The sequence below is a fragment of the Hyaena hyaena genome, unplaced genomic scaffold, assembly GCF_003009895.1.
Source record: "Hyaena hyaena isolate Hyena2069 unplaced genomic scaffold, ASM300989v1 scaffold_144, whole genome shotgun sequence".
Taxonomy (NCBI): Eukaryota; Metazoa; Chordata; class Mammalia; order Carnivora; family Hyaenidae; genus Hyaena; species Hyaena hyaena.
In genome coordinates this window covers 1,570,791-1,592,982 of record NW_024080776.1, presented here as the reverse complement: position 1 = coordinate 1,592,982, position 22,192 = coordinate 1,570,791, and the positions used below count along the sequence as shown (strand labels likewise).

The window sequence follows — 22,192 nt, the reverse complement described above, 5'->3', positions numbered from 1 at the left end:
GGACAGGCCACTTTGCATGTTGGGTTTTACTGTGTGTCTAGGGAAGTTTGTTTACCTGTCCTCCCTCTCTCCATTCCAGTTTAGAAACTACTGGAGGGAGGCTAGAATTGAGAACTGTGTAGTCTTAAGCAGAAAAAAATAATTCATTTGTACATGGTTTCCTTGTAGCATCATTATATGCTGGTCCATTATATTTCCTTGTCCATCATCATATGAAAGAGGACATTTCTGGTTTTATGATACTTTCTAGTACAAAAGGAATGAATTTAGTTTTTGTAAACTGATTTCCATTAACAAAATTCTGAGCAAACAGGTCGTGTTTTCAGAAGACCAAAATGTTTTACCCTGACCTATTTTTTTTTAATAGTTTATTGTCGAGTTGGTTTCCATGTAACACCCAGTGCTCATCCCAACAAGTGCCCTTCTCCATGCTCATCATCCCCCCTTCCCGCTCCCCCCACCCCATCTGCCCTCAGTTTGTTCTCAGCATTCAAGAGTCTCTCATGGTTTTCCTCCCTCCCTCTCCCCCCACTATTTTTCCCCTTCTCCCCCTTGGTCCTTCGTTAGGTTCCTCCCAATCCTCCTATATGTGCAAACATATGGTATTTGTCCTTCTCTGCCTGACTTATTTCGCTCAGCATAACACCCTCAAGGTCCATCCATGTTGCTACACATGGCCAGATTTCATTTTTTCTCATTGCCATGTTGTATTCCATTGTATAGATAAACCACATCTTCTTGATCCATTCATCAGTTGATGGACATTTAGGCTCTTTCCATGTTTTGGCTATTGTTGAGAGTGCTGCTATGAACATTGGGGTACATGTGCTCCTATGCATCAGCATTTCTGTATCCCTTGGGTAAATTCCCAGCAGTGCTATTGCTGGGTCATAGGGAAGTTCTATTGTTAATTTTTTGAGGAACCCCCACCCTGTTTTCCAGAGGGGCTGCACCAGTTTACATTCCCACCAACAGTGTAGGAGGGTGCCCGTTTCTCCACATCCTCGCCAGCATCTAGAGTCTCCTGATTTGCTCATTTTAGCCACTCTGACTGGCGTGAGGTGGTATCTCAGTGTGGTTTTGATTTGTATTTCCCTGATGAGGAGGGATGCTGAGCATCGTTTCATGTGTCTGTTGGCCATCTGGATGTCCTCTTTGGAGAAGTGTCTGTTCATATCTTCTGCCCATTTCACTGGGTTGTTTGTTTTTCAGGTGTGGAGTTTGGTGAGTTCCTTATAGATTTTGGATAGTAGCCCTTTATGTAATATGTACCCTGACCTATTTTTGACAATCTACAGTATTCGTGGATGGAGTAATGTATCTATTAAAGACTTTGAATTATGTGTGGAACATCACAGAGATTTAAGAAAGGAGAACACAGGTTAACAGTTCACACTGCTGAGGCCAAAAGTAAGTCATTAACTGCCAGTACTTTTATCAGGTTTGAAACTATGTTGCTACCTTTCTTCCCCCCCCTCTTTTTCTCTTGTGTAGCAAATGGAGTCACTTTCCTTAATTTCAGAGATCTACTTCATAGAAGTCATTTAAGTCACAACCTTGACTATTTTCAGCCCTCAAAGTATCACCAGGGTGCAGGCAGTAGTATCCTTCATACTAAATTAAATTGCAGGCCCACGCATGGAAGGATAGGTGGGAACCAGCAGTTCTCAGTGCCAAGTGCAGGCTGTTCTTGTCTCAGTGCCAAGTGCAGGCTGTTCTTGCTATACGTGGATTTCAGTGCTCAAGGTAGCATTTTCTTAGCAACTTTGTCCACGTTTCAGTTTCTAAAAGCATCGTTAACTGTGAGTAGTGGCAGAAAGTAGAAATCTGCCGCTAGCTCTCCAGTCCACAAATCCTTATGCGATACTTAGTGACCAACCATCACTTACTGATCAGCCATCCCTGAAAGTCTGGGCGGTGGGTTGTGACACATCTTACTCAGTTCACGCACAGATGGCCAAGGGTGTGTTTGTGTTGCCTCGTAGTCTCCCAGAGAAAAACCCACATGGCATTTTACAAAAGCAGACAATTGAAGGAGGATCAAGCAACAAAGATCAAAGTGGAACAAATAAGTGACCGTGATAAGATTGGAAGTGACATTTGAATATGATACTAGGATGTGAGTGGAGCCTCAGGAGAAACAGGTGATGAGAGAATGGCAACATTTGCTTTCTGGAGACTTGGATACGCAGCCAGAGGCGAAGCAAAGGCGAGCTTATCGACACAATGAGGGAAAAGATGAAAAGGATGAAGATGTCCAGAGGAGGTGACACTGATAGAAAATTTCACATGGGACTCATGGAGCTATTTGGTGACTTTGAAAGGCCAGATGGTAAAATGTTGGAGGTGAATCCAAGCTTGGGCAGTCAGACAATTTGCCAAGGCATAGAAAGGAAGCTTGCTCTGTGTCATACGAGGAAAAAAAGAAAAGCACTGTATTTTACAAATGAAACACTTGACTCCGTGTTTTTAATGTTTTAAGTTATAGTCCACCAAATACTAGTTTTATTTTTTTTTCATTTTATGCATTTAACAATAGGAGTTTTTAGTACTTTGACAAACTTTAAAAAATGTATTCGTCATCATGGATGTTGTATTTTGAGAGAAGCATAAAAGGTAGACAGTTGATATGCAGAGGTGTGAGTCTAATTTTCTGATCCAGTGTAAATTATAAAATAGATCAGGTCCCTGGTTCTTTTTCATCACAAAGTTGTCAGCTCTGAAAGTGGTCGCTGTGCTCCCACAGGTCTGTACCTTTAAATACAACAGCTTTACTTCCTTCTCAACATCAACAAACCAAACAAACAAACAACAAAAAGAGAAACTCTGTACACATGCAGTCCTTGCAGCAGTGCAGGATGGTTAAAATGAGTTGCTTGCTGACCAAGGTGTGGGGGTAGGAAGGGTGCTTGGAGCTGCTACGCCCTCTTCGGGCACACCACCCTCCCCGCACCTCGATGTGCTCACCAACCTGGAAGCTCTCCCAATCCTGCAGTTTGGGTTTTTTTTTTGGGGGGGGGGTGTTTTTTTGTTTTTATGGGGGTTTCACTGTGTAGACATGATTGATTAAATTGCTGATGGTGATGGTCCACCTCCCATCCCTCTTCCCTCCCCAGAGGTTGGGGGTTAGGGCTAAAATTCCAACTTTCTTTTTTTTTTTTTTNAGGAGAGAGAGAGAGAGAGACAGCGGAGCAGGGGAGGGTCAGAGAGAGAGGGAGACACAGACTGAAACAGGCTCCAGGCTCTGAGCTGGCAGTCAGCACAGAGCCCGACGCGGGGCTCGAACCCACGAACCGCGAGATCATGACCTAAGCGAAAGTCGGACGCTCAACCGACTAAGCCACCCAGGCGCCCCTAAAATTCCAACTTTCTAATCAAGGCTTGGTCTTTCTGGTGAACAGCCCCCATTCTGAAGCGATCTAGAAGCTGCCAAGAGTTACCTCATTCAAATAAAAGGTGCGGCACTTAGGTGGCCCTGTTGGTTAAGTGTCCAACTTTGGCTCAGGTCATGATCTCACGGTTTGCGAGTTCGAGTCCCACATTGAGCTCTCTGCTTCAGCACAGGGCCTGCTTTGGTTCCTCTGTCCCCTCCCCCCCCCGGCCCCTCCCCTGCTAGTGTTATCTCTCTCTCAAAGATAAACATGAAAACATTTCTAAAAGAATGAAAGATGCTTTTATCACCTCCATCACTTAGGAAATTACAAGGGATTTAGGACCTTTACATCAGGAACAGAGGACAAAGCCATCTGTCTTTCTGTGATATCACAGGTCATCTCCTGGTTCCCTTACAGCAGAAGGATTATAATAGTTAAGAGATACTGGCACATTTCTAGATGCCCACGTAGTCATTACTAATTAGTCATCATCACATTGTCTGAAAATGACTCGCAGGGGAAGGCCACTCAAATCTGCAGTCTTCCATTTGATCTTGTCAGGTTCCAAAAGCAGGATTGATCTCAGCAATAGATGGCTTCACCTTTCAGGCATAACTCGAGAACAGCCAAATGGAAGAGATACATGGAGCAAGGTATTGGAGGGAAGGTGTGGGGCTTCCATGGCCTCTTGGGCACGCCCCCTCCCAGGCCTTCCATGTGTTCATCAGCCTGGAGTTCTCTGGCCTTTTTTTTTTAAGAGAGAAAGTGAGAGAGAATGAGAGAGAGAGAGAGAGAGAAAGAGAGAAAGCAAGTGAGAACAGGGGAGAGAAGCAGAGAGAGAGACAGAGAGAATCCTAAGCAGGCTCCAATGTGGGACTCGATCCCACGACCTTGGGATCATGACCTGAGCCAAAATCAAGAGTCAGACACTCAACTGAGCCACTCAGGCGTGCACGTGCACACACACACACACACACACACACACACACACACACACCCAGCACTTTCTGACAGGACCTTCAAGTGGTACTACATGAGGATCTTTAGAGCCATTTCATTTTTCCAGAGAGGAGCCTTCCACCTTCAAACCCAGGGTAAAAGTGCAATATATGTGTGGACTAGGGGTTCAATCTTACTTTCACAGGTTTTCACTGTTGGTAGTGTCACACCTCACTCCTACCCTGTGTTTTACTTTGTGTCCCTGATCCTTGGGCTTTTCCTGTTTCTCCACTGTATGAGATGTTATGTGTCTGCCTGGTGTGTGGGAGAGAGAGTCTCCCTACCAATGTCCATTTTCAGTCCCCTCCCTCACACCCCTCTCTGAGTCCTGAACCTCTCTCCAGAGCTCTATGCTCAGAGGTGTGGCATGTCCCACTTGTGATTTCCTCACCTTCTCCCATCAGCTTCCCATCTTCTAAACAAGTCTTCAGTCTTCTTGGTTGCTGATGTTCCTCTCCCATTCTCTCTGTTGTGCATCCATACCTTTATTGTCCTTTTAGTACCCTTTATTGAGCTCTGAGGAGGCAGAGGAAATACTGTATGCATCTTAAACTGGAGTTCCACCACCAGTTTTAAGATTAAGGATTTGGGGGCGCCTGGGTGGCTCAGTCGGTTAAGCGTCTGACTTCGGCTCAGGTCATGATCTCACAGTTCGTGGGTTTGAGCCCCGCGTCGGGCTCTGCTGACAGCTCAGAGCCTGGAGCCTGATTCGGATTCTGTGTCTCCTTCTCTCTCTGACCCTCCCCTGCTCACGCTGCCTCTCCCTCTCTCAGAAATAAATAAAACATTTAAAAAATTGTTTAAAAAAAAAGATTAAGGATTTGAACCAGTGGACTTGGGCAGAAAGGAGAAATGTGAGACTCAGAATAGGAAAAGTCAGACTGCGGCTTAAAAATAATCTTTACTTATTCAGGCAGCACACACATTGGGTATTAAAGGCAAGGCTGCTGTCACCTCTAGAACACTACTTGTGGCGATCATCTTCTCCCAGGCTCCACATTTTAGCCTTGTACAGAGTGATGTCGTTGTAGACCCTGAAGTGGTTCAGCCTGCGGTCATCACGTTCTGGGCTGACCTAGAGAGGAGAACGCAGGTGTCAGAAGGAAGCCTCTGGGGATAGGGAACGACATGGGCCTGAAGTCGGATGGACCTGAGCCCCAAAAGCACTGGAGGCTTTTACTTGCCCAACCTTGTTTGGGAAAAGGAGATGACAGCAATTGCATCAAAAACAGTTGCAGGACTGAATGAGAGTACCTATATGCAATGTGGCTACTCTTGCCTTTCCCAGGCCTGAGTTGGAGGCCACGCCTGTGGACTACTGGAATGTATGCTCCATGAGGCAGGCCCTGTATCTGTTGCCATCTCTACTTACCCCAGCACCTAGAACATTATCTGGCAACACTAGGGATTCTGTACACATTTGTTGAATGAAGGAGTGGATATTGTTGAAGCAGTCTCACAGGGAACTAAGAGCAAGCACTCTGACACATAAATCTTATAGAAGCTAGAAGATTAACTTATGCAATTAACTGAAAGGATACATTTTCGTCAAATGTTACTAGGAGAGCAGAAGCTGAGAGGTATTCGAGTATGGCTTCCCCAGTGTCCCAGTGTTGGGATTGGGGTTCTCTGCTAGTCCATGGTGAGGCCCTGCTAGGGGGGAAGGGAGCCTAAGTTAAATTGGGTGTGATCAATTCTGCTCCCAACTGTATCATTCTGAAACTCTGGCTTAATTACCTTTTATGGTTGCAGAACACCTGGATCTAACTTTTTTTGGGGGAAATACTTTCTTACTATGCCAGTAGTGCCATCTAATGTCATTGTCCCTAGGTCTATAATGATGAACAGGCTTGGCATATTTGCAGATGCTTTGCAACTCCACAGTGATGGCTGATCTGCTGGCATGCACAGTTGGTTATCTGTAAGGCCTAGGAGGCTTGGAGCAGGGCAGGCAGGGCTGACTGGGGCAGCCACACTGGTCCTTCCTGTCACAGTCTGCCATGAGATGTGCTGGTCAAAGATGCATTTCTGGGGGAGGGGCCAAGATGGTGGAGGAATATGGAAGTATTTTTGCATCTCTCGTCCCTGAAATGCAGCTAGATATGCCAAACCATCTTGTACACCTAGAAAACTGATCTGAGGATTAACTCAACAATCTGTATAACTTGAGCCACAGAACTCCACAGATATGCAGTATGGGGAGGTGAACTGGGGGAGAGAGAAGCCATGAAGGGCAAGGAGCTATTTTTGCTTGTGGAGAGAGGACAGAGACAGGGGGTAGAATAGAAGAAACGCACTCCTCCCAAAAGCAGCTGGAGAGAAAGAGAAAGAGTGGAAACACCCATAAAGGATTTAACAATAAGTGGAGAAAGGAGAAAGGAGAGGATTTAAATTCCATTAAGACCCTATGAACAGGGGAGCGCAGAGTCTGAAACTCTGCTGCTTGAAACCTGGCGGTGGGAAGGGCAAATCCCCAGGAACAGACAATGAGACCCAAGGGGAGGCAGTTCCTCAGCTGGGAGGACATTTGGTAGAAGTTGTGTGGCATCCCCAAAGACAAAGGTCCCAGAGGACCCCAGAGAACAGCCATATTTGCTGGTGTTGGAACAAGGACATTAAAAGGTGGTGAAGCCTGATGCCAGATGTGTGTTGTGGTTTTCCATAAACCCTGAAATGTTGCTGCTACAGGATTGTGTGAATTTTTCTGGGGCAGGTTGGCATCCAGCCTCAGTCTCTAGGCACCTGCAGTTGCATGGTCACATGAGCATTCTGAGGGGTGGGCCAGCACCCAGCCACTGCTCAGTGAGGCCCTCCCTCAGAGCGTTGGAGCAGATCAAAGCCACAAGGCCCTCGGAAGTGAGGGGTTTGGAAGCACAGCTCCATCTGAGATAAAACTCAGGAAGGAGGTGCCACCTGGGGATTGATGACTTGGTTGAGGGTAGGGTAGAAATGGGGAGTGGAGAGTGGCTGGAGACAAAGGAGGGGTGCTTGATTGCCAGTAGGCAAGACCCAGAGTTCTGATACCAGAGACTGGGTAGCTGGGTGACACAATTTTCACCCTTCCTGCACATGCACATACACACACACCACAACCATCTGCCTCAGTAAATTGAGGAGCGCCATCTAGTGGAGAAACAGAGCCATTACACTAAGGCCCGTTCAACTGCACCAACTGTGCTCTAGAGGAACACGAGTCTCTCTGCCTGCTTAGTTTACAGATTGTAAAGTGCTTCAGTGTTTGACTTCTAGGGGAAACTGGATGTAATTTCAGTCGTATTCTATTCCGTTCGCTGGTCCATCTATTCCATTTTTTTCTTTTTCTTTTCTTATTCTTGGATATAGAAAGATAAAAAATTTACTTTTACTTTCCGTTTTTATAAAAAAGATTTTCTTTAATTTTTTTCTACTATGTTTTCCAATTTTTTGGTAATTTTTGCTGTATTTTACTTTCATCATTTAATTTTATTCTATTTTATTGTATTCATTTTTAAAAAAAATTTCAAGTGTTTTCCCTTTTTTTGTTTTCTTTTCTTTCCCCTTTTCCTTATTCTATCAAGCTTCTTTCAACAATCAGACCCAAACACATCTAGGATCTAGTATCCTTTATTTAATTTTTTTGTGTTGTTTTTAATTTTTAATTTTGATTTTATTAATTCTTTCTCTTCTTCCAAAATGACATAACAAAGGAATCTACCCCAAAAGAAAGATTAGGAAGAAATGACAATCAGGGCCTTAATCAACACAGACACAAGCAAGATGTCTGAACCAGAATTTAGAATCACCATAATAATAATACTAGGTGGCATTGAACAAAGCATAGAATCTCTTTCTGTGGCAGTAAAAGAGAATCTAGTCAGACGAAATTAAAACTGCTATAACTGAGATGTAATCTCGAACGGATGCCACAGTGGCAAGGACGGATGAAGAAGAGCAGTGAATCAGTGATATAGAGGACAAACTTATGGAGAAAAATGAAGCAGGAAAAAAGATGGAAACTAAGACAAAAGAGCATTAGAGAACTCAAAAGAAAATTAGAGAACTCAGTGACTCATTAAAAAGGAATAACATTTGAATCATAGGGGTCCCAGAAGATGGAGAGAAAAAGGGGTAGAAGGATTATGTGAGCAAATCATAATGGAAAACTTTCTTAACCTGGGGAAAGACACACCAAAATCCAGAAAGCACAGAGAACTCCCATTAAACAAAAACTGACCATCAACAAGACATATCATAGTCAAATTCACAAAATACACAGACAAGGAAAGAATCATTAAAGAAGCAAGGGAAAAAAGTTCTTAACCTACAAGGGAGGACAGATCAGGTTTGCAGCAGACCTATCTCCAGAAACTTGGCAGGCCAGAAAGGAATGGCAGGGTGTATTTAATGTGCTGAATTAGAACAATATGCAGCCAAGAATTCTTTATCCAGCAAGGCTGTCATTCAAAATAGAAGGAGAGATAGAAAGTTTTCCAGACAAACAAAAAGTAAAGAAGTTAATGACCACTAAACCAGCCCTGCAAGAAATTTTAAGGGGAACTCTCTGAGGGGAGAAAAGACGAAATAAGGCCAAAAAAAGTCCAGAAGCAACAAAGACTAGAAAGGACCAGAGAACACCACCAGAAACTCCAACTCTACATGCAACACAATGGCAATAAATTCATATCTTTCAGTACTCACTCTAAATGTCAATGGACTAAATGCTCCAATAGAAAGAGATAGGGTAACAGAATAGATAAGAAAACAAGATCCATCTATATGCTGTTTACAAGAGATCCATTTTAGACCGAAAGCCACCTTAAGATTGAAAGTAAGGGGATGGAGAACTATCTAATATGCTAATGATCTCCAAAAGAAAACTGTAGTAGCCATACTTAAACAATCTAGATTTTAAAATAAAGACTGTAACAAGAGATGAAGAAGGGCATTGTATCATAATTAAGGGGTCTATCCACCAAGAAGACCTACAATTATAAATATCTATGCCCCCAATGTGGAACACCCAAATATATAAATCAATTACAAACATACAGAAACTCATTGATAATAATACTGTAATAGTAGAAAACTTCAACACCCACTCATAGCAATGGACAGATCATCTAAACAAAATCAACAAAGAACAATGGCTTTGAATGACACACTGCATTGGATGGACTTAACATATATATTTAGAGCATTTCATCCTAAAGCAGCAGAATACATATTCTTCTCGAGTGCACATGGAACAGTCTTCAGAATAGATCACATATTGGGACACAAATCAGCCCTCAACAAATACAAAGAGATGGAGCTCATACCATGCATATTTTCAGACCATAACACTATGAAACTTGAAATCAACTACAAGAAAAAATTTGGAAAGACAATCAATACTTGGAGACTAAAGAACATCCTATTAAAGGATGAATGAGCTAACCAAGAAGTCAAAGAGGAAATTAAAAAGTACATGGAAGCCAATGAAAATGATATCACCACAGCCTGAAACTTCTGGGACGCAGCAAAGGTCGTCATAAGAGGGAAGTATATAGCAATCCAGATTTTCCAAAAGAAGGAAGAAAGGTCTCAGATACACAACCTCACCTTACACCTTAAAGAGCTAGAAAAAGAACAGCAAATAAAACCAAAAACCAGCAGAAGATGGAAAATAATAAAGATTGGAGCAGAAATCAGTGCTATTCAAAAATTTAAAAAACCCAGTAGAACAGATCAATGAAACCAGGAGCTGGCTCTTTGTAAGAATTTAAAAAAATTGATAAACCCCTAGCCAGTTTGATCAAAAAGAAAAAGGAAAGGACCCAAATAAATAAAATCAAGAATGAAAGAGGAGAGATCACAATGAACACCACAGAATACAAATAATAATAAGAGAAAATTATGAGCAATTATATGCCAATAAATCTGGAAGAAATGGAAAAATTCCTAGAAACATATGAATCACCAAAACTGAAACAAGAAATAGAAAAGTTGAACAACCCATAACCAATAAAGAAATCAAATCAGTAATCAAAAATCTTCCAAAAAACAAGTCCAGAGCTGGATGGCTTCCCAGGGGAATTCTACCAAACATTTAAAGAAGAGTTAACACCTATATTTTTGAAGCTGTTCAAAAAAAAGAAAAAAGAAAAAAAGAAAAAAGAAATGGAAGGAAAACTTCCAAACTCATTCTATGAAGCCAGCATTACCTTGATTCCAAAACTGAAGACCTCACTAAAAAGGAGAACTGCATACCAATTTACCTGATGAACATGGATGCAAAAATCCTCAACAAGATACTAGCCAACGGGATCCAACAATACATTAAATAAATTATTCACCAATACCAAGTGGGATTTATACCTGGATGCAGGGCTTGTTCAATATCTGCAAAAACAATCAATGTCATACAACACATCATAAAAGAAAGACTGGAATCACATGATCCTCTAAGTAGATGCAGAGAAAGCATTTGACAAAATACATCATCCTTTCTTGATAAAAACCCTCAAGAAAGTAGGAACAGAAGGATCATACCTCGAGATCATAAATGCCATATATGAAAGACCCACCACTAATATCATTCTCAATGGGGCAAAACCGAGAGCTTTCCATCTTAAGGTCAGGACACGACAGTGTCCACTCTTGCCACTGTTATTCAATATAGTATTGGAAGTCCTAACCTTAGCAATCAGACAACACAAAGGAATAAAAGGCATCCAAAATTAGCAAGGAGGAAGGCAAACTTTCACTCTTCGCAGACGACATGATACTCTATATGGAAAACCCAGAAGATTCCACCAAAAAACTGCTAGAACTGATCTATGAATTCAGCAAAGTCACAAGATATAAAATCAATTCACAGAAATCAGTTGCATTTCTATACATCAATAATGAAGCACCACAAAAGAAATTAAGGAATCGATCCCATTCACAATTGCACCAAAAACCATAGGATACCTAGGAATAAACCTAACCAAAGGGGTGAAAAATCTGTATCCTGAAAACTATAGAAAGCTTATGAAAGAATTGAAGAAAACACACACAAAGGAAAAATAGTCCATACTCTTGGATTGGAAGAACAAATATTGTTAAAATGTTGATACTGCCCAAAGTGAGCTACATATTCAATGCAATCCCTATCAAAATAACATGAGCATTCTTCACAGAGATAAAACAATCATAAAATTTATCTTTTTTTCTTTCATAGTTTATTGTCAAGTTGGTTTCCATATAACACCCAGTGCTAGTCCCAACAAGTGCCCTCCTCCATGCCCATCACCCTCCTTCCCCTCTCCCCCACCCCAATCAGCCCTCAGTTTGTTCTCAGCATTCAAGAGTCTCTCATGGTTTGCCTCCCTCCCTCTCCCCAGCTATTTCCCCTTCTCCTCCCCCATGGTCCTCTGTTAAGTTTTTCCTGATCCACTTATAAGTGAAAACATATGGTATCTGTCTTTCTCTGCCTGACTTATTTGGCTCAGCATAACACCCTCGAGTTCCATCCACGTTGCTACAAATGGCCAGAAAACATTCTTTCTCATTGCCATGTAGTATTCCATTGTATAGATAAACCACATCTTCTTGATCCATTCGTCCATTGATGGACATTTAGGCTCTTTCCATGATTTGGCTATTGTTGAAACTGCTGCTATGAACATTGGGGTACATGTGCCCCTATGCATCAGCCTCCTGTATCCCTTGGGTAAATTCCTAGGAGTGCTATTGCTGGGTCATACGGGAGTTCTACTGTTAATTTTTTGAGGAACCTCCACACTGTTTTCCAGAGGGACTGTACCAGTTTACATTCCCACCAACAGTGTAGGAGGGTGCCCGTTTCTCCACATCCTCGCCAGCATCTAGAGTCTCCTGATTTGCTCATTTTAGCCACTCTGACTGGCGTGAGGTGGTACCTCAGTGTGGTTTTGATTTGTATTTCCCTGATGATGAGGGACGCTGAGCATCGTTTCATGTGTCTGTTGGCCATCTGGATGTCCTTTTTGGTGAAGTGTCTGTTCATTTCTTCTGCCCATTTCTTCACTGGATTATTTGTTTTTCGGGTGTGGAGTTTGGTGAGTTCCTTATAGAATTTGGATATTAGCCCTTTATCTATGTCATTTGCAACTATCTTTTCCCCTTCTGTTGGTTGCCTTTTAGTTTTGCTGATTGTTTCCTTTGCTGTGCAGAAGCTTTTTATCTTGATGAGGTCCCAATAGTTCATTTTTGCTCTTGATTCCCTTGCCTTTGGGGATGTGTCAAGTGAGAAATTGCTGTGGTTGAGGTCAAGGAGGTTGTTTCCTTCTTTCTCCTCTAGGGTTTTGATGGTCTCCTGTCTCACATTCAGGTCCTTTATCCATTTTGAGTTTATTTTTGTGTATTGTGTGAGAAAGTGATCTAGTTTGATTCCTCTGCATGTTGCTATCCAGTTCTCCCAGCACCATCTGTTAAAGAGGCTGTCTTTTTTCCATTGGATACTCTTTCCCACTTTGTCAAAGATTAGTTGGCCATACATTTGTGGGTCCAATTCTGAGTTCTCCATTCTATTCCATTGGTCTATGTGTCTGTTTTTGTGCCATAAACAATCCTAAAATTTGTGTGGAACAAGAAAAGTCCCTGAATATCCAAAGAATTCCTGAAAAAGAAACCAAAGCTGGAGTCACAATCCTGGACTTCAAGATCTATTGCAAAGCTGTAATCATCAAGACAGTGTGGTACTGGCACAAAAACAGATACTTAGATCAATGGAACAGAATAGAGAATCCAGAAATGGACCCACAAACATATGGGCAACTAATATCTGGCAAAGCAGGAAAGAATATCCAATGGAATAAAGACAATCTGTTCAGCAACTGGTGCTGGGAAAACTGGACAGCAACATGTAGAAAAATGAACCTGGACCACTTACACCATACACAAAAGTAAACTCAAAATGGATGAAAGATCTAAGAGTAAGATGGCAAGCCATAAAAATCCTACAGGAGAAAGCAGCCAAAAATTTCTTGGACTTCAGCCACAGCAGTTTCTTACTTGACACATTCCCAAAGGCAAGGGAATCAAGAGCAAAAATGAACTATTGGGACCTCATCAAGATTAAAAGCTTCTGCATAGCAAAGGAAACAATCAGCAAAACTAAAAGGCAACCGACAGAATGGGAGAAGATATTTGTAAATGACATATCAGATAAAGGGTTAGTATCCAAAATCTATAAAGAACTTATTAAACTCCACACCCAAAAAACAAATCATCTAGTGAAGAAATGGGCAAAAGACACGAATAGGTTCTTCTCCAAAGAAGACATCCAGATGGCTAACAGACACATGAAAAAATGCTCAACATCACTCATCAGGGAAATACAAATTACAACTACAATGAGATACCACCTCACACCAGTCAGAATGGCTAACATTAATAATCCAGGCAACAGCAGATGTTGGCGAGGATGCGGTTTTGCACTGCTGGTGGGAATGCAAACTAGTGCAGCCGCTCTGAAAAACAGTATGGAGTTTCCTTAAAAGGTTAAAAATAGAACTATCCCATGACCCAGCAATTGAACTACTAGGTATTTATCTAAGGGATACAGGTGTGCTGTTTTGAAGAGGCACATGCACCCCAATATTTATAGCAGTGCTATTGACAATAGCCAAGGTATGGAAAGAGCCCAAATGTCCATCCACAGATGAATGGACAAAGAAGACGTGGTATATATATACAATGGAGTATTACTTGGCAATAAAAAAGAATGAAATCTTGCCATTTGCAACAACGTGGATGGAACTAGAATGTATTGTGGTAAGTGAAATACGACAGTCAGAGAAAGACAAATATTATATAACTTCATTCATATGTGCAATTTAAGATACAAAACAGATGAACATAAGGGAAGAGAACCAAAAATAATATAAAAACAGGGAGGGGGACAAAACATAAGAGACTCTTAATACAGGGAACAAACTGAGGGTTGCTGGAGGGTCTGTGGGTGGGGGGATAGACTAAATGGGTGAGGGGCATTAAGGAAGACTCTTGTTGGGATGAACACTGAGTGTTGTATGTAAAGGGATGAATCACTGGAATCTACTCCTGAAATCATTATTGCACTATATGCTAACTAACTTGGATGTAAATTAAAAATAAATAAATAAGTAAATAGGAAATTTTAAAAAGATGCATTTCCACATGCATTCTTGGTACCCATGGGAGCCAGGCTTTTCTCTTTAAGAAAATGAAGGCTAGCAAGTTAAATTACTTGTGCTTTGTAATATTTTTAAAAGTTGCCTAGTTATCTAAGTTGGATAGTTTACCTTCAACGCCCTCTGTCCTTGCCCTTATTCACTGTAAGTTAGTTCCCCACCCATCTTCCTCCTCTGTCCCCTCACTCCCCCTTGTGAAGGTGGGGGCTCCTGCTGGACCCACTTCTTATCTCCTAGTCTCTTCTCTCTAGAGCAATGCCCCACATCTGAAGAAAAGCTGTTGCGAATGAGCAGCTATTTACTAAGTCATTCATTCATTCACTCATTCATTCATTATTACTCAGCTATTTATTCCAATCTCCCTGTAGCAGCCTCCTAGTAGAGCCACATGCCTCAGACTAGAGCTGTATGAATAGGCAAGAAGACCAGGCCCAGCAGCAGAAATTCAAGAACTACAGGGTGTAGGCAGTTCTTGGGAAGGATACACACTGGAAAATTACTCAGTAGAGAAAGACACCTGGGATCGGGCCAAGGGGCCAGGAGAAGCAGCCCATTGGTTTCTGGTTGGACGATGAGCTTTCCTTTCTATTCCTCCTAACCTGCATCATAGCAGTCTGTGTTTAATGAACACTTACTATGTGCTGGGAACTGCCCTAAGCAGTTTATATCCATTGCCTCAGTTAATCCCCACAACAAGCCTTCAACTGTCCATATTATTAACCCCATTTTAATGTGGGTAAATGGAAGTTAAGAGGTTCAGTTTCCACAGCTAGAAAGTGGTAGACCTGGGATTTGAACTCTAGCTGCTGACTCCAGAGCCATCATGTTATGTCGATGCGCAGAATTGAGCTGAATGGTGCAGGAGACATGGCAGTGCTACAGAAATTCCCTGGGAAGGTGCCCAACTCTACCTGGTGGGGAGTAGGAGCCGTACATCCCTTAATGGGACTTTATAAAGAGGTGACTCCTGAGTGGTCCTGAAGGATGAGTAGGACTCCCCAAGAAGTGTCCGAGGGGTCCGGAGGCAGGCTACAGGGACAGTAAACTAAGGATACAGGGTGTGCAAGGGTGCCTCTGATGTAATGAAGGAAGCTTCCATAAGGCTGGGGAACAGTGTCCCCAGCTTCTCATCAGGTGCAAAATATACAGATGGCCTAAAAGCCAAGTGTTAAAAAGACGCAACAACCTGGGGGAAAATCTAAAAGGAAAGCTAGTCATTCTGCAACTGTGGATAGTGGAGGTGTTTTCCTAAGCAAGGCACAAACCCCAGAAACCATGAGGAAAAAGACTGGCACTTTTGACTACTTAAAAACTAAAACTTTCTAAGTGACAGAACATACGAGTAAGTTCAAAGACAAAACGTGGCAGGAAGTTCTTCAAATTGTCTCTTCAAAACCCTGCATTTCGTCCTCAGTAATAGAAGCTCTATCTTGTTTTGGGTGGCGATGTGCTGATGATTACATTTCCTGGGCTCCTCACAGCTCCCGGTCCCCTTCCACTCAAATGAGGTGTGTGTTGTTACTAGCATTCCCATTTTACAGAAAAGAGGTTGGAACTCTATGACGCCACGTGACCTGCCCAAGACTGCCCTACTAAAAACTGGTATAGCAAACTCAGGCAGTCACCAGCCCCTTTGGTCAGCACTTACACAGCAGTTGCGATGTGTTAGGCACTGTTCAAGCCGCCTTACAAATACTACCTCCTCTAATCTTCATAGCAACCTTATGAGGTGATATCTGTAATGTCTCCATTCTACAGTGAGGAAACGGAGTCATGAAAGAGCTTAGTCACCTAACCAAGGTCACACAGCTAGGAAGTGGTAGCCAGAGTGGAAACCCAGCCAGTTTGGCTTTGTATACCACCCTCTTAGCCACCACCTCTGTTGCCTCTGGGCTTCCTAAGGAAAGGAACCACACTTACCAAGGGCTCTGAGTCCCAACCGATTTCTTGGCTTTCAGTCTGTGTCTCTGGGTACTTGTTCCTTGGGCACTGGGCAGCATGGTGAATAAGATTTAGAAACCTGGCTGGGAGATGAAGCATGAGTTATGAAGGAGGAAGGCTTTGGGACTGAGAGCTCCCATGCTCTTTACTCTGGCCACATCCTTTCTTGGAGACACGACACGTGGCCTCAGGGGCCTGCCAAGGCCTTGCAAAACTCAACTTTCAGCAAATATTTGTTGAGCACAAACTCTGTGCCAGGCACTGTTCTGGACCCCAGAGGTAGAGCAGTTTGACAGTTATGGTTCCCGCTTTCCTGGAGCTTGTGGTCTAGGTGGGGGGACAGGGGACACAATATACAAGGGAACAAATAAACTCGATAGTTATAGTGATGCTAGCTGTGTAGAATGGGGGAGGCGAAGGAGCATGCAGAGGCAAGGGAGGCTACTTTAGACAGGATAGAGAGGGGAGGTCTCTCTAGATGCCAAGCAGGAGCCAGCCCTGAGGGAGAGGCAGAGGAAAACCACACTACTGGAAGAAAGAACAAAGGCCCTGAGGCACGAGCAAGCTGGGCCAGTGTGGCTGTGGTGGAGGGAGGAGGAGGCTTGGAAGAAGGTCAGATCCTTCATACTGCGATATGTATGGCCGCCACCCCCACACGTGTTTGTAACTCCGCACTGGAGGACTTAAAAAGGTTTCACCTTTCAATTTCTACCCTACTAAGTCTCAATTTGAGAGAGGCAGTTTGACAACGGGAAGAACGTGGACTTCGTAGTCACACATTCCTGGCCCTTCCACTATGGCCTGACTGGTGGTTTAACTTCTCCGGGCCTCACTTTGCTCATCTGTAAGATGGGAGGCAAATATCTACCTCAGCAAAATGACTGAGAATGAAGGAATGTTAAGCAGTTAGCAGTTATCTCCTGCCTAGCTTTCAGGCCCTCACCACCTGCTATTTTCCTTATTGCTGCAAGTCCCCAACTCCTGTCCTTTCCTCTAGCTGGGCTGGCTTCTTTCCTACAGATAGCACCCTTAATTCCTCTGATGATGCTCTATTATTAGTCTGTCTCATTATGCTATGAGATCATCCCTCCACCTACCCATCCTACCTCCCCACCTTCCTACCCTGACCTCCTCCGTAAACCTTACATCTTTCTTCCATCAAATTCTACTCTAAGAAGACAGAGGGGAAGGAGAAGAGAAAGATTAAGATTTGTATCAAAGTACTTCTCTTCCATCATTCCTGAGCATGCCCCTGTCCACTTGTATACTGCAGCCATGCCAAACTACCCCCATGCCTTGGGACATGCTGGGGTCTCTCATTTCTGTGCTTTTCCATATAACTCAGAATGTCCTTCCAGTCAGGAGACCTACTCCACCTATTCCATGTCATTACCTCCTCCTCGAAGACTTCCTAGAACTCCACTGTTGGACTAGGGCACCTGTTTTCTATGTTGTTGCCATCCCAATTTTACTCTCAGACCTCCACTATGGTATGAGGTCTCTACTCCTCAGCCCCATCATAGTGACTATCACATGGTAATAATGAAAATAATAGCATTTCCTGATCACTGTGTACCAGATACGGTTCTAAGTACTTGCATTACTCTGTTAACTCACAACAACCCTGAGAGAAAGGATCTGAGAGGTTAATAAATACACCCAAAGTCACAGGTGATGAGTGGCAGAATCAGGATTTGAACTCAGTATGACTTCAGAGTCTCTGCTTGTAACAGAAAAGATGTTTGGTGAGTGAATGAATGAATGCAGTGTCAAGACCATTAGGAACATTTGTCTTGGCTTGGCAGTTAATGAACCGACTGTATGGTTGACTATGTCAGTCTTGAAGGAGCTTCATGAGTGTGAGCCCAATTTTCAGATGATCAAAGTGTTGCCCCAAGGTACCACTATCCTAAGAGGCCTCCCTAGCCAGCTGCTCATCTGTGCTCTATCTCAGTAGTGTTCAGAAACCCTGGGACTTACCATCTTCAGGTTCCTCCAGGTTATCATGCCAAGACATGGGCTTTCTGGTGATTGTGTGAACTAGAGAAAAACAGCAACACAGGCTCACTTTAAAACATTCATGCCCTGCCCTTTCAAAGACCCATCCTAGACCAGACACCTACTGAGCATTTTCCAAGTGTTGGCCACAGGTCAGGTTTTATGCTGGGCACCAAGGAATAATGCCCGCAAGGACCTCACCATCTGGAGTGGCACTGTCCAGCATAGTGGCCACCAGCCACATGTACCTACTTGAATTTGAATAGTTAAAATTAAATACCAATTAGAAATACATTCCAGAGACACACTAGCCATATTTCAAGTGCTCAGTAGCCACATGGGGCTAATGGCTACCATTTTGGGCAGCATAGATATAGAACATTTTCATCATTACAGATGGTTCTCTCAAACAGCAGTGGTCTACAGGGATGCAGACATATCAGGCCGCCAGACAAGGTTGGACACATTCTGATATAACAGAAGATTATGTGAAAACAGAGGTTTAGAATCCACAGACATCCATTCAACCCATAATTACTGGTGCACTGGAGACAGGGCTATAAACAGAGAAGGTTCCTGTGCTGACTTTCTATTTGTGGTGACAGACAATAAACAAATACATATTTGGGCTCAAATAAGTGAGATGTAGAACAGTAAAACATTTGACATGGGCAGAGAGTTGATGGTGGGGTGGGGGATGGGGGTGCGGGATCTCCGAGGAGACACATTAGAGCAGAGTCTCAAACAAAGTGAGGGAATGTGCTGTGTAAGGACATGTGGGAAGGATCTGCAGGTGAGCTTGGTCAGTTGAGAAACATTGAGAAGGCCAGAGTAATTCAGTGCAGTGAGCTGGGTGGAGAGCAGTAAGAAATGAGCAGAGGCCAGAAGGAACCAATGGTCTCCCAAGTGATTTTTTATCTCAGACTCCTACTAGTAAAACCTTTTGAGCACGTGCCTAATACACATATATTTATACAGTCTCTATGTACTATGAGCATTATACTTTTTCTTTACACCTAAAAGTAAACATAAATACAAGTTCTAGCACAAATACAAATTCTAATATTTCTTCACTCTGTTACAATGGATCATCTGAATCACGTGCCCAAGGGACATGAGCCGGGAGGTCTAGAAAGCCTGAGTGTTGCCTGAAGGGATTATTTAAATTGTGGGAATGGACCAAGTTTAAACAGAATTGGACAGTTAATTTGTGTTCCTGAAATGAGTAGTTGGAAGCTCCAGAGGAAAGCTAGATTGAGTTATGAACAAAATGAAGGCATTACATTTTCTGCACACATGTGTGGGTACACAAACACACACAGGGTAACTGTGAGGAGATGGGTATGCTATTTAGCTTGACTGGTGTAATCGTTTCACTCTATATATATACATCAAAACATCACATTGTACATCTTAACTATATACAATTTTTGTTTAGAAAATGACATTACATTTTTCTCTGCATAGCTGAGCTGCCATGGACTACTGTTAATTAGGCCCGGAAGTTGGGGGAGAAATTCTGGAAGAAGAAACAATGATTATGAAGGTAATGAGGTGGGGGAATGGTGTGATGTATTTAGGAAATCCATTTTATTTAGACATGGTGGGAGAGAAGGGAGCATATGGCAGGTGCAGAGTGGGCGCTAAAATATTTATTAAAGGAGCAGTGTGTGGCTGGGGAGGGAAGTCCCAATGAGGCTGGATGGGCAGCAGAGCCAAATCCACAGGGGTCTTCTGTACTGAGCGGTTTAAACCTCATTTGAGAAGCTGTGGGGCCACTGAGGGTTTTGCAGAGGGAATGGTGGGATGGAACTCGCTTTTAGCCTAGCTCCAGCTAGGGGATGGTGTGGAGGATGGAGGGGAGGGGGGAGGGGGAGGATGGACAGGAAGGGAGTGAGGAGGACTTGAAGGAAGAGGGTGGTTAGGAGCCCGCCAGATCAATGCAGACAGAAGTGAGGAGACTTGAAGGGGGGAGGCCGGGGAAGTGGACTCAGGCCCTAATTAGAGGGTAGAAGGAAGTGAGGAGAAGTAGAGATGTCTCCACAGGACCACAGTCTTTCTCTGAGGTAAGAACACAAGAAGGGTCAGGTGAGAGAAATGTGACTACTTGCATGTGTTTGGGAGGGAGAGAGAGACTGAGGCTGACTTGTAGGCTACTAACATGGGAGAGAAAACGGTTGTGGTAACTTTTGCTCAAATAAGATATTCTGGAATAGCAGCAGGTGGGATGCCCCCAGTTTTCCAAGTGGTAAGTCTGAGGTACCCATGGGTTGTCGAAGAGAAGAGAGCTGGGTGGTGGTTGGGTTCATGGGTCTGGGTCTCCATTTGAGATCCAGAGACTTTCATGGGAAGCTGATGTTACCGGACCGGATGTAACCACCCAAAGAATGTGCCGAGTGAGAAGAGTAGGTGCAGGGCCATTTTATCAGGGGGTGCTATGGGCCCTGAGGCCGCCACCCCTGAACCTTCTGAAGGGCTAAGACCTTACTAGAAACCTGGAGAAAACAAACAAACAAACAAACAAACAAACAACTAACTTATTAACAACAAACCAAAACACAGAGCAAAACAAAACATAAAACCCTACAAAATATAATTATTTTGAAAGCAAAATTTTAAAAAGCTTTTCAAGCTAACAAAAATACTACTTTTAAGTTAATTTTATTTTAATTTGTAAAATGTTTATGTATTTACTTATTTATTTATTTTTGGTGATTATTTATTATTTTTTAAATTTATATCCAAGTTAGTTAGCATATAGTGCAATAATGATTTCAGGAGTAGAATCCAGTGATTCATCCCCTACATATAACACCTAATGCTCATCCCAACAAGTGTCCTCCTTAAAGCCCCTTGCCCATTTAGCCCATCCTCCCACCCCCAGCCCCTTATTTTGCTTACCATAATACCCTCTACTTCCATCCATGTTATTGCAAATGGCAAGATTTCATTCTTTTTGATCACGGAGTAAATACTCCATTATATATATATATAATGTATATATATATATATATATTATATATATATATATATATACACATACACATCACATCTTCTCTGTCCACTCATCTGTGGATGGACATTTGGGCTCTTTCCATACCTTGTCTATTGTCCACAGTGCTGCTATAAACAAGCAAAGTGCATGTGCCCCTTCATGTATCCTTTGGATAAATACCTAGTAGTGCAATTGCTGGGTGGTAGGGTAGTTCTATTTTTAACCTTTTGAGGAACCTCCATACTGTTTTCCAGAGTGGCTGCACCGGTTTGCAACACAAAAATACTATTTAATCATGGTGGGTTTGCATTTTAATATATTAATGTATTTGATGGGATGTGGAGCGAGATAACCGTCACCCCCAGTAGTCAAGAGTCCTGAAATCTAGGAAGGGGGTCGAGGTCAGAGAAGGCTCTCCTACTGTGCTGCAACGCGCACCTCTGCCCCCCACCCCCAGGGCCCCTCCTTCCTGGGGGCCCCCACCCCTGTCCCCTTCCTCCGGCCCAATCGTCCCTCACCCTTGCGGAGGGGATTCACGTGGTACTCTGTGTAGAGTTTCTGGGTTCTAAGCTCTTTGAGGTACAATTCCCGCAGGATCTGGTTCTGATGGACCTCATCTGGGTTCACCTTCTCCTTTTGGTGTCCGGCCATGGCTGTGGCGGGGCTCCAAGCATTCAACTACTTCTCACTGCTCTCGGATCGCTTGCGGGTGCAGGGCGACTGCCGTG

At 43.1% G+C, this 22,192-nt stretch overlaps 1 protein-coding gene across 1 annotated transcript; it reads right to left on the bottom strand.

The window, feature by feature from the left end:
- Positions 1-5,262: 5,262 nt before the first annotated feature.
- On the bottom strand, positions 5,263-22,171 carry FAM183A (family with sequence similarity 183 member A). The gene is made up of 4 exons (XM_039238719.1): positions 21,983-22,171; positions 18,452-18,511; positions 16,451-16,554; positions 5,263-5,448 (listed from the first exon to the last, which is right to left on the bottom strand). The coding sequence occupies exons 1-4, from the start codon at positions 22,113-22,115 to the stop codon at positions 5,338-5,340; spliced, it is 408 nt and encodes a 135-aa protein (XP_039094650.1). The 5' UTR covers positions 22,116-22,171; the 3' UTR covers positions 5,263-5,337.
- Positions 22,172-22,192: the final 21 nt, after the last annotated feature.